At 41.4% G+C, this 13,019-nt stretch overlaps 1 protein-coding gene across 1 annotated transcript in view; it reads left to right on the top strand.

The window, feature by feature from the left end:
* The window catches only part of NAPG (NSF attachment protein gamma), a 28,671-nt gene extending 18,420 nt beyond the window's left edge, over positions 1–10,251 (top strand). The window contains exons 10-12 of the mRNA XM_066579542.1: positions 1,637–1,716; positions 5,707–5,836; positions 7,628–10,251. Coding sequence (XP_066435639.1) covers positions 1,637–1,716; positions 5,707–5,836; positions 7,628–7,777 — 360 coding nt within the window. The 3' untranslated portion in view covers positions 7,778–10,251. The remainder of the gene's footprint in view (positions 1–1,636; positions 1,717–5,706; positions 5,837–7,627) is intronic.
* Positions 10,252–13,019: the final 2,768 nt, after the last annotated feature.

The raw sequence follows: 13,019 nt of genomic DNA, 5'->3' as shown, positions 1-13,019 counted from the left end.
TGCAGGACTTCTGTTATGCAATGCCTTATCTCTTGTAATAGCGATCACGGGCATTGGCAAGCGTTGGGACACCAGTATCTGGCGTCCTGTGACCATGGTAACACAACGGCCTGCGCGATTAAATCGTCTGATGACGTCAGAGGGAGCGCCCTCCCACTGTGAACCCTTTACATGCTGCGATCTATGTAGATCGTGGGCTGTAGGGTGTTATAAGCTGAGTATCATGTCCTCATTGATCTCTGGTATTGCAGCGGAAGGCCTGCTATTGGTTACAGCCGCTTCCCGCTACAGGATGGCACGGGCTTAGCTTCTGATCCCGCACCATTCACATGTACGTTTACGTCCTGGTGCGTTAAGTACCACACTGCCATGACGTAAACTTATGTCATATAGCCATAAGGGGTATTAACCTGTTCTACACTGGTTGGTTTTCTTGATAATGTGTTTTTCGGTTTTTGCACTGGAATGAAATGGAGTATTTCTCTTGCCTCATAAGCAGCAGACCAGAAGAAAAATATTGGCTATAATGATCTCAGAGTTCATGGGAACACATATAAACCGCAGAAACGTAGAATATTTCCACAAAATGGTTAGACGACAACCATGAACTGTTTTATGAAGATTATGATACTGAAGCAACTTTTCAGACAACTTGGGCTCCTCTACCAGCTTGTGTTAGTCTTATCATTTTTTGTAATATACTTGCCGCCACTGGGGTGTCCTTCTGAAATCCACAATAGTAATAAGTGTACAGGAATGTTTCCGTGGCAATGTGGGGGAGGAGCTCCTGTGCAATCAGACACTGCAGGCCAACAGATCTGCAGACACTGTGATAACAATCTCTGCCTTCCCTGGTGGGGAGGGGTGTGTGTATAAATATGATTGGGGAGATCTCTGTATTGTCCTCTGATATATCCATACATAGTTATTAGGTCGCCCACCCAGTCATTTTTTTCTAAATTAAATAACCCCAATTTTGATAGCCTCTCTGGGTATTGTAGTCCACCCATCCCATTTATAACAGGGATTATCATGATTGCCAGATTGGAGTCGGGAAGAAATTTTTTTTCCCCCTAAATTAGAAAAATTGGCTTCTATCTCATTTGTTTTTTTTTTTTCCCCCTTCCTCTGGATCCTTACTGGGGGGTTAATAGGCTGACGTGGATGGACATATCTTTTTCTCAGCCTTACTATGTAATACAGGATCTTGTCTTATAGAAAATCAAGATCTCTTCTATGAGACACAAACTTTTATTGTTATAGATGAAGGATGCTGGAAGTTCTTTGTAAGGTCTTCAATGCTCTCCTCTTTTTGCAGCATAGCACAGAGGGGGAAGGTACATTTAAATGTTGCCAAGACAGCATCGGTCCTGCTTCTGCCACCTGCACTCACTGACCCTTGTATGCGTTAGTATGCAGGCAAAGATGTCGGTAATAGTGTATGGGCAAGGGAAGCCGGACTCGTAGCTCTTCTTGTGTTTTGGCAGCATTTAAACAGCTTTGTGCCTGAAAATACTGAATCAGAAATGGAGAACTAATAAATGGAATTCCTGACAGACCCTCTAAAGAGTGTCTTCTTGTTTGTAAATGTGCCTTAATATTTCTTAATATGAACTATGTTTCTTATTTTATGTAGAAAACAATTGCCCAAGTGTTAGTGCATCTTCATAGAAATGACTTCGTTGCTGCTGAGAAGTGTGTTAGAGAGAGTTACAGGTAAGAAAATCTGTTCTAAAAGGTACCGTCAGACTTTCACAGCCCTATTGTATTTGTCTTCTGTACACGGCAAGATTTTGTTTATATAAAAAGAATATAGACACTTTTGGAGGAGGGGTGGTAGATGTTTATTTTCACTTAAACGCATGTATTTTGGGTTGACTAGAGGCCCATTTACACCAGCTGATGATCGCTAAAAAAATCGCTAATCGGCGATTGTTTTAGAGATAATCAGTGCGTGTAAATGTGCGCCCAGCGTCCACTTTTCGGGCACTGCTAGCTGATCTTTAAATTCAGTCCAACCTAAAAATCGACATTCAGCCCTATCAGCAGTTCTCCGCGGGGAGCACTGATAGCATTGTTTCCTTGTAGAGTACAAAGGATCTGAGAGCTGATAATAGCCCTCAGGCTATTAACTGCTTTCAGTGAAGTCTTCATTTGCACATCTAATTGGTATTTAAGTAGCTGAGTTGATACTTAATCCTTTATGCAATATGGTCGCTCAAAGCTGTCACTCAAACTGTCATTTGAGTGATCTTTGAGTGATCATCGGTGCTTGTAAACCAGCCTTATCATTTTTGCAATAGGATTTCATTAGAAATCTTGCACGGTTTATCTTCTGCGGCTTCTACATATCACTGTATGTAGACACTGCAGTCTAAGCCTCAGTAAGACATTCCATTCATCAGTGAGGCTGGGCTGGTGGCTTGGTTTGCAACTCTTCTCCTCTCTCTATTAGTCTTTTATGACCACAATAAAGATAAACTATGTTGTGGTCATAAATTAGCTGATAAGGTGCGGGAGAGGAGTGAACAGAGGGAAACCAAGTCATCAGTCCAGTCTCGCTGCCGGATCTGCTGAAGCTTAGTCTGTGGTGCCTATACACAGTGATATGCAGAAGGTGCAGGAGACAATGGTGCAAAATTTTTAACTAAACCCTATTGCAAAAAAGGATTTTCAGCTCATTCATGCATGTAATTGAAAGAAATCTGTCTTCCAAAGGACTCCATAGCCTTTAAGGTTGAAACGAGGATTCCTACTGAACCAAGCAATATGTTCAGAGTGCATTGTTTTGTTCTTTAGGCCCCTTTCACATGTACTTATTTTGCACTACTATTTATAAGCCGAAACCGGGAATGAAACGTAGATGGGGAAATATTCTGGGAAGTATTTGTATCACTTCTATGTTTTGGATTCACTCCTGATCATGGCTTAAAGATACTGACCAAAATACGTAATTGTAAATGAGGCCTTTAGCATAGACGTGAAGGCAAGCAGCTTACTGGCATTGAATGTAACTAATAGTCATGTCTATGGCCAAGCGGTATAAAAGTCACATTAGGGCAAAAACCCTAGACACTGCGAATGTTGAAAATGCTGCATTTTTCCCATCCCCATGAGCATCAAAGATCGATTCTGTAAAGCTTTCCACATAAGCATAGCATCTATCACATCTAGGCGCTCAATTCTGGTCAAATCTGCTCTGCAAAAAATGTAAAAAGAAAACCCGTCGTTGGTTGCTATGGGGGCCATTATACGTTAGGGCCATTGCTCTACCCTGATAACTCTCATGTAGCCACATTTATGTTCAGCATCTGACATGTTAATCGCTCTCAGATACGTTCTTCCAAGTATATACGGCTTTTCCTTTTTGTTCTGTAAAGACGTTTCTTGTATTTTAGAGGGTTTTAGATTTGACGCAGGACCGCTCAATAAAATAGTTTTGCCGAGTAAGCATGTTGCTAATAGTAAAGTGCTTCATGCTTCCGGTCCTGACATGCTGTCAAGTGCAGCTTTCTCATGCAAAGAGCTTTTTCATTGAATTACTGCGTATTGTTTAGTATGGCAATCAATAATAACTCAATCGTGTGACCTTGTCTACAATAAAACAATTTACTAAACCAGTGAATTGCATCACTAATAACGGCAAACATCTTGGTTTTTTTTGTTGCAGTCTTTTCTAAGAGGAAAAGTCATGAAAGGTGTAAAATATTCCACAACCTTGAAATGACTTTCTAAGTTGGGGAATCTTCTCGTGTTGGGTCTAGAAAATATCTGTCGCTGCAGACCTTCCCATAACTTTTTCATTAAGGTGTTTTTATACATGTTTAGTTGGTAGGGTATTTTTGTGGTTCTTTTTACGTGCCACTTAAGTGGTCAGAATTCTTCTCCCATAGCCGAGAACTGAAGTTCTCTTAGATTGTACACTGATGGGCGAAAAGTCATGGGATAGCAGCATGTAAAATGATTTTAAAGTGGCATTACTTGGGTTGACTTTCTTGGGAACGGTCACACCTGTATAACTGGTCAGTGGTTATCTTGGGAGTGAGGTTGAACACTGACTAGCATGCTCTAGGCAAGGCAATGTGAATCATTGGAGTTTGAGCAATCATTGGAGTTAAGTGCCAGATAGATGGCACATTCCATTTCCAAAGTTGTGTGTGGCATTTAACATTTCTGGGTCCACAGTGTCATGTATGTACTGGAAATATATCTTTAAAGGCATTACCATACACCATGGACAGTGCAGTAGACAGCCAAGGGTACTTAAGGATGACAACCGGCGGTATCTGGCTAGAATGGTCCATGTGAACAGACAAGCAACTCTTGCAGAATACCCATCCACATACAATGCAGGAGGTCTCACACAGATATCCGGCAGGTCAGTACAGCATTCTTTAGGCCACATGGGATGTGGCAGCAGAAGACCCACTAGAGTGTTTCTGATAAAGCCACGACATCGGACACCGTGCCTCATCTGGGCTTGTGAGTTTGCTAACTGGACTGGCAACAAGTGGCGTGGTCCATTGAATCATGGTATGACTTGTTTCAGGCTGATGGTAGGGTTTGTGTGTGGTGCAGATCCCATGAAACTATGGACCCCAGTTGTTAACAAGGCACTCTGCAGGCCAGTGGTGGTTCCATTCTAGTGTGGGGTATGTTCTCCTGGCATATTTTGTATCTGGATCCCACCGGCCATTCTAAACACATTATTGACTGGGTTCTACTACGTTTCATTGCTTTAAAACCATTTAAAGCCCTTTATGGACTTCGTGTACCCCCACAATGATTGAATAATGCACAGTGCCATCTGGCCAAAGTTGTCCAGAATTGGTTTGAGAAGCATTCTGGAAAATTTCTAGGAATGGTGTGGTGTGCACATTTGCCCAATTGAGCATTTATGGGATTTGGTGGAGAAGGTTTATCCCATGCTTGAAAGCGCTGCGGAATAAGTTGGCGCTATACAAATAAAGATTATTATTAGAAGGTCCATTTGGTGGAATAGCTCCAAGATCTTGCACCTACAAATACAATGGAGATGTGGGTGGCTGTCTAGACAGCATGGCTCGGCATCCCTTCAGACATCTTCCATCCACTTATGGAATCAATGCCACATTAAGTTACTGGGCTAGAGAGAATCCTTCACGGTATTTGTTGCTGTCCCTTGACTTTTGGCACATCTGTATATGTACAACCTATCATTCCACATTCCCCACCGTGGCTACAGGATCAGCTACAGTGCTCTTGTTTGACCTCCACATATCAGACATGGGTAATCTAATCACCTTCACAGTGTAGACAATTATTTTAAATATTTAAATTATTTTAAATATTTAATTCTTTATTAATATTCGTAACTAAAAAATGCAAGGCACTTAGGGAAGGTCTGGTGGCCCACAATTTTTCTTTCTTTGCGGGGGGGGGGGCTACTCATTCATTTTGACTATATAGTATGTTATCTTTGAGCTTTTTCTTTGAGCCATTTCAGTAATCCAGCACCCTTTGAAGCCAGTGGTTGAAAACTTAAAAGAATGTTACTTTTTCTTGTAATTGAATTGTCCTACCTCATAATTCTCTGAATATGGTTAGATCAAAAACATTTTTACTCTACAAATATTACCATTCTCAGTAGTCATCTGCATGTAATCTTGAATTATGATGACCGGTATACACGGCACGTTGTAAATGATGCACATGATTTTTGTGTAGTATTCCAGGTTTCAATGGTAGCGAGGACTGTGCTGCGCTGGAACAGCTACTAGAAGCATATGATCAGCAAGACCAGGACCAGATCTATGACGTCTGTAATTCTCCCCTCTTTAAATACATGGATAATGATGTAAGTGCGCAGCGTCTACATTGTGACTTTCTTAATAAGCAGACCCCCTGTAACTTTAGTTTGGTTATAAAGATTAAAAATAGAGATGAGCGAACGTACTCGTAACGAGTACTTACGCACCCGAGTACCGCCATTTTCGAGTACTGCAGTACTCGGGCGTAAAGATTCGGGGGGCGCCGTGGCGGCACGGGGGGTAGCAGTGGGGAGTGTGGGGGAGAGGGAGAGAGAGAGGGCTCCCCCCTGTTCCCCGCTGCTCACCCCCGCACCGCCGCGCCTCTCCCCGCCCCCCGGCGCCCCCCGAATCTTTACGCCCGAGTACTGAAGTACTCGAAAATGGCAGTACTCGGGTGCGTAAGTACTCGTTACGAGTACGTTCGCTCATCTCTAATTAAAAACATTAACTCTTAAGGGGTTGTCCTGCAATTATAGCATTTACTGTTCAATATGAGAAAACCTAATCTTATTTTAACTTTTATGGTGCCCCCTGGTGGTGGTTTCAGTTTCACCCAGAATGTCCATCTAATGTGTCCAGTGTTGATGGGCCTAGGACTGGAGGTCCATACAGATTTTTACCATATGGATGTTAATAAGTAGAAATGTTGAAATGGTATAAATATTACATACAAAATCTATTAGAATTATTGCATTGTAAGACTATTGCACTTTTTGTCCAGAAGATTGAATAACCCCTTTAAATGTCAGAAATACATATATAACTCACAGGAGGCAGAACAGGTTTTAAGTTAAATGACAAAATCATTCACAGAGTAGAACCAAAAATATAACTTTTATTTCAGATATAGCTAAAAACCGAGCAAGTAGCCAAAAAGATACATATAGATACTTTCAACCTGAAAACACTACTATTCCCACCATATAGAATAAGGTGTCAATGGACTGCAAGGATGTTCATCATGGTTATGATTAATAAATGTGGAGATGGGAAGATATAAGTCCACAACCCACCTCATAGGCATCACACCTGGTAGTAACTGGCCAAGCAGAAGGATGTAGCCCTAAAAAAAAAGTACTGCATAGCTCAATAAATTGGCCAATGTGCAATAAGAAGTCTTTCCTAGCAAAAATGAGGACCTCCAAAAAATAAGAAAAGAGGGATAATATAAACTGGCAGAAAGCAGGATCTAAAGGAGCCACCCAGGCAATTCTAATCCAATGGGGTATCATTATATTCCTGGTTCCTATAAATTGGAACGGAGCCTGTTGCCTCACCAGCCATGCTTAAGCTGCCTTGGTATGCTGAAGATGTCCCTAAATGTCTATTAGTATCTGCTCACGCGTTTCTGTAGTCGGATGTTAAGATTAGTTATCAGGAACCATGCTGAGCAGCAAGATATAATAATAATGTTATGGATGCCAAACTGCCATGATAACCAGCAGCCTGCTAGTGTGTGAATGCTTGGAGGCCAGGAAATCCCAGGTTCTTAAGCTCAAAACCCCACCCCCTAATTAGGGAGAATTGGTACTCTCCTCCAATCAAGTATAAACTAGCTCCACCCCCAGGTTCAACCTTTCACATTCCAATACTGGGACATTTGCGTCAAGAGAGTGTACTGATACTATGGAGACCATCCCCAACACCCGCTACAGGCGCCGAAATGGCACTCATGCAGTGGAAACTGACAGGTCAACCCAATATGCTCAAAACCCCGCCCCTGAGGGGCATAGCCAAGGTGGTAACCATAAAACAAAGTAGGTTTTATATTCCCAGTACTAAGATGTACACAAAGACTTTTGGGCTGCATTTTAACATTTTATTTTGTGTTATGGCAGTATGCCAAGCTGGCATTGAGCTTGGTTGTTCCAGGAGGTGGCATCAAAAAGAAATCTCCAGCAGCCTCACAGAACGGTGTATCACAGCCGGCACAGGGCGGCTCTCGTGCTGAAGAAGATGATGATGAATATGCTGGAGGCCTCTGTTAGGACTGTCCATCATGTGATGATCGCACGCAAGGGTTTCTGACATCAAGTTCATCCCTTATATCTATGACTTACAACATGGCAGATATATTATGAGATGTTAAATGATTTGTTTTGTTTCATGGCATTCTTGTGAAAAATAAGAATCTCTACTTCTACCACATTCTGTCTGTCCAAGAGCTTCACTGATGAGAATGGATATATGGATCAATATTCTCCCCAATGCTGCATAGTTAGCCTTTGTATCTAGAAGAAATAACTGTAGCATGAGACTTTACTTTATCGACAAATGACTGTTTGAGTTTAATTATGTTTGTACAAATGTGTTTTCCTGTAAATTAATGGAAGTAATTGTGACATGGCTATTAAATATTTATAATTCAAGCAGTATGTGACTTGGAATGCTGCTTAGAGCATGTCGCTACCGTCATCTAATTTGTGACAATTGCCGGAAGCCAATGTGTCTACATAGCCAACATTGCTGCAGAACAAATCCAACACTTAGTGGAATCTTTTGGCCTTCAGACCTGCAGAACTTCATCATGGCAAAGGAGGTCCAACACACCCTAGATGGGTGTCTCTCGCAGAGTGGTCGTAGAGTACACGGAGCACAAAACAGTTGTTCCTGGTAGAGATTCCAGGGCTGAAATACCTGGGGTATACACAGAAATTAGAAAAACGTCTAACCACTGAGACCTCTCTCCAATCTAGTAGTGCTAGGAATGATGCATGCTGGGTTATCGGGATTTCTAGAGCACTCAGCGTTGGGTCAACAGGAATTTTATCTTTAGTTGGATAACTATAAAATACTATTTGCATATAGTGGTCCCTCAAGTTACAATCATTTAATCTAGAATGATCAGTCATTTAAGTATAAATCACGGCCCGATATTGCGTTCACCAACATGCGATTTACTAATGGATGTGAGGCATTTTATCTAAACCGCCTCACATCACTTCAGGGAAGTAGCAATCCTGGAGGAAGTAGGATTACAGAGTCGCTCCCACTGTTCTCAACCTAGCAAGTGGTGCGATGCTGCCACCAGCCCCATTGAAGACAATGGGAGATGCGAAGGCATGCCCAAAGATAGGACTTGTATCTTCATGTACACATCTTTCGTGTATGACCCTGTTCAAAAGAATGGGGTTCGTATTCGTGCGAGATTAGGCCCAATATCGTGTTTGTCAACATGCGTTTTACCCACAGATGCAAGGCGTTTTCCATGCAAATACGCCTCATTTCAGTGAAATTGTGATCCTTCAGGATTTGTTTCACGAAGGCCGGGGTATCGGCAAGTGTTTCCCATTGATTTCAATGGGAAACGTCACATCGCACTCGAATGCAATGTGTTAAGACTGTCCCATTGAAAACAATGGGCGATTATTTCAAGGGACACAAAAAAAAAATAGGGCAATCAACGGGGTTTGGTTTGTTTTTGTGTTTTTTGTTTTGTTTTTTTTACCTTGCAGCATCACTGTAAGGGAAGCCATCGCTCATGTATATGACTCTAATCAAAAGAATAAACTTCACATTCATGCAAGTTTTGTGCTCATGTGAATGTAGCCTAATACAGGGGTTTTACCAGTGACCTGCTCACCACTGTGTTTGAGGCGTTGTACGTTGAATGTAGTTTGGGACTACTGAAAATATTTTACTGAGACCGTTTTAACCTTGGGGACCACTCACTTTTTGATAGGAAGTGGAAGAGCTTGTATGCAATAATCTTTACATTTGCCATATTGTACCTACACTGGGACTTTAATTGAGCATAATTCATAGACATGTGGGTTCTCAGTGCACCCAATCCAGTTGCCAAAATCCTGCATTTGATTCCAACCTGTGCCTAAACGTAATCTTACAAGTGAAATCTGTACATTCATGTAAACATGACACTTTTGAAAAGCAACTAAAAGAAGTAAAACTGTACATCTGATTTGGAAATCACGTGACATCACAGATGTCATTGTTTCTCCCCAAACTGACCAAGAAGGGGGATGCTTGTAAAGGGGGTGGGAATGTGTGTTCCTGAAAAAATTCTAGTGCCCACTAGAGCATGAAATAGAAGCAAAAATAAACAATAAAAGCGTAGAAATGGAAGCCGTTGTGCCATATTATTGAAAGTAATATAAAAGGAAAACAAAGCCTTAATATTTTGAGCATTTTCCTACTTAACCGGGTAGTAGAGGATTAAAAAAAAAAAATGGCCATTATTGGCGATAGATTGTTTCTGTTCTTGCAACTCTACTCTATTCACTGCAATGGGGCTGAGCTGCAATATCAGCCGGAGCCCATGGACAAATGTGGCATTATTTCTGAGGGCAAAAAGATGGCAGTGGTGAAAAAATTGTGCAGAATGACGGTCCGTTGAACAACATAGGTGCCCACCATACAATAGATTCACCAGTTCCATTATCAATATTTCCTGTTCCTATGTTGTAATAGAAAAACAGAAGTAATATTACAGATGTGAACCCAACCTGAATGGATACAAGTCATATGTGTCTTGTATAATGTTTGTGGACTTGTGATCAATATATTGTCTGTCATGTACGGGCATATCCTTCACCAAGACCAATATTACTCTTTCAGATGTGAAATATGAAACTCCACTCTCTTAGTTTATCTAGAATCGCATAGATCAGACAGCAGGGGGAGCTACACCTCACCAAGACAGATGTAAGGAAGAAGCTATCCAGCTGTAACACATGCTTTGAATCACAGAACTATTTTCATGTGTCTAATGTTGCAAAATAGTTCTATTTATCTAGTGTTGGATATTCGCAGCACATCTGTGCACAAGACAAATCTACTTCAGTGGCTATATAATTCTCTATATACAAGGCCTCTACCATTAGTCAGAGTACTGGCTTACGATTTCTGCTGCAATCCTGTCTCACAAAATAATGAAAGGTAATTGATATGGATTCTAATTCTCACTTAAAGGGAACCTGTCAGATCAAACCTGCTGTCCAACTGTAGGTGTCATGTTCTAGCGCAGGAGGAGCTGAGCAGATTGGTATACAGGTTTATGGGGGAAGATTCAGTATAACTTTTCCTACCAATGACTGACAGTCTCCCCTGTATGTACAGTCATTCAGACAGCTGTTAATCACTGATAGCTCCGCCCATTGGACTGTTCAGCTCAGAAAGTGCAAAAGTTACAATCTTTCTCCATGAAACTTTATATCAATCTGATTAGCCCCTCCTGCTCTATAACATGATGCCTGCAGTTTGAACAGGATGTTTAACCTGATAAGGTTAATAAAGGAACCTGGTCTAGTCATTATATGTCCTATACCTTCTACTGATACAGCCTTTTTCAACACTCCCATTCATTTCTATGGAGAGGGACAGCATATGCTCTATGACCTAGAATTTTGATTTGGGGCCCATCGTTCTCCCATCTAATTACAAAGACAGAGGAAAACTTAATGAGCAAAGTTCTTCTCCATAATGTTAAACCAAATAGACTTGTGATCATAAACAATGGAGGAATGTCACACAAAGCCTTATGTTTGTTATAAATGCCAAATTGAAATCAGATTGATTACATCCTGTGTAATCATCGTTGGTGAAGTTTAGTCGTTGCAATAGAAACCTTTCCTGGCTCTGATCATGAACTCCTTGCAGCTAAGATCACAATCAAATTCTGTAGCACTAAGAAAGGTGCTCCATTGAGAAAATTTGACACCTCTAAAATCCCCTAATCATACACTATTGAGGTAGCAAACAGATTCGAGCTGCTTGACACATCAGAAAATAATCCAGAGGAACTATGGCATGGTATACAGTCCACGGTTATGGAAACGGCCAGTAAGGATTTCACCTATAAGAAGCAGAAAAGACAATGCTATTGGTTGTCCGAGCAAACCCTCAGAATAGTGAATAAAAGAAGAGCAGCAAAGGCAACCTGAAACAAAGACGAAGTTCGGCAACTAAATGCCAATTTTAAGCGCGTGGCAAGGAAATGGACTGGAATGAGCATTGCAAACAACTTGAATCAGAGGCCATGCAAGGCCACATTCAAGGCCTATTCTCACAGGTCAATATAATCCTTTCATAGCATACAACGGCACAATTGAAGACAAAAATGGTATGAAACTGAATCACCAACCGATTCACCACATATCTGGACCATGGCATGAGGTGGAGCCTGCGGACTTGGAGCCCTCCATTATGGAGTCAGAAGTGGTTATGGCAATGAAACTAGCCAAAAAGAAAGCATCAGACATAGATAACACTGGCAGAGCGATTGCTGCCAGTACCAGTCAAAACCATCAGCGCTGTGCCAGGCAGCATGGGCATCCACACAATTGCCACAGAACTGAAAGAGATCTGTCTTCATCCCTCTACTAAAGAAAGGCAACTGCCAGAATTGCTCCAACTACAGTAGCTCTCATTCTGCATGCAAGCAAGATCCTTCTCAAAATTATACAGGAACGACTGACGTCAGTAGTTGATGCAGCACTCCCTAATGCGCAGGCAGGTTTCCGACCAGGACGTGGCACCCGCGACTATATTGCAAACCTGTGATGGAAACCGCTTGAGAATACCAAAAGAATATCTACATGTGCTTCATCGACTACATCAGGTCTTTTGACTACGTCGACCATGACAAGCTATGGCACGCCCTACAAGAGCTGGGCGTATCGGCACATCTAGTCCAATTTATAAAATCACTTTATACTAATCAAGAAGCCACTGTGAGAACACAGTATGGGGACACATTGGTTTGGGATCCAACAGGGCTGTATCCTCTCACCCTTCTTGTTTAACCTATATGCGAAAGTGATCATACGTAAAATGGACCTAGATGAATTGGAAATCGGTGTGAAAATAGGTGGGAGAAACATCAACAATCTCGGTTATACAGATGATTCAACTCTGCTTGCAGAAACACAAGCTTCTCTGAAGCAGCTGATATGGAAGATTAAAACTGAAAGTGAAAAAAATGGGCCTCTACTTGAATTTGAAGAAGACTAAAATTATAACAACTGCAAAAAATGGCCAAATTCAAATCAAAATAGACAATAAGGCCATAGAATTTGTGTGAGACTTCATCTTTCTTGACTCAAAAATAGACCTGGCTGGAGAATCTATGCCAGAGATAAAATGTCGGATAGCATTGAAGCAAAGCGCAATGCTAAGCATGGATAAAATCTGGAAAAGTAGGGATATTGGCGTAGCAACTAAATGCAGGGAAATACAAACTATGGACTGCGAAAAAAGCTAATAGAAGGAGGA

Source organism: Eleutherodactylus coqui, chromosome 9 (assembly GCF_035609145.1).
Source record: "Eleutherodactylus coqui strain aEleCoq1 chromosome 9, aEleCoq1.hap1, whole genome shotgun sequence".
Taxonomy (NCBI): domain Eukaryota; kingdom Metazoa; phylum Chordata; class Amphibia; order Anura; family Eleutherodactylidae; genus Eleutherodactylus; species Eleutherodactylus coqui.
Note: the sequence above shows the minus strand (reverse complement) of the source record. Positions and strands in the feature narration are given on the sequence as shown.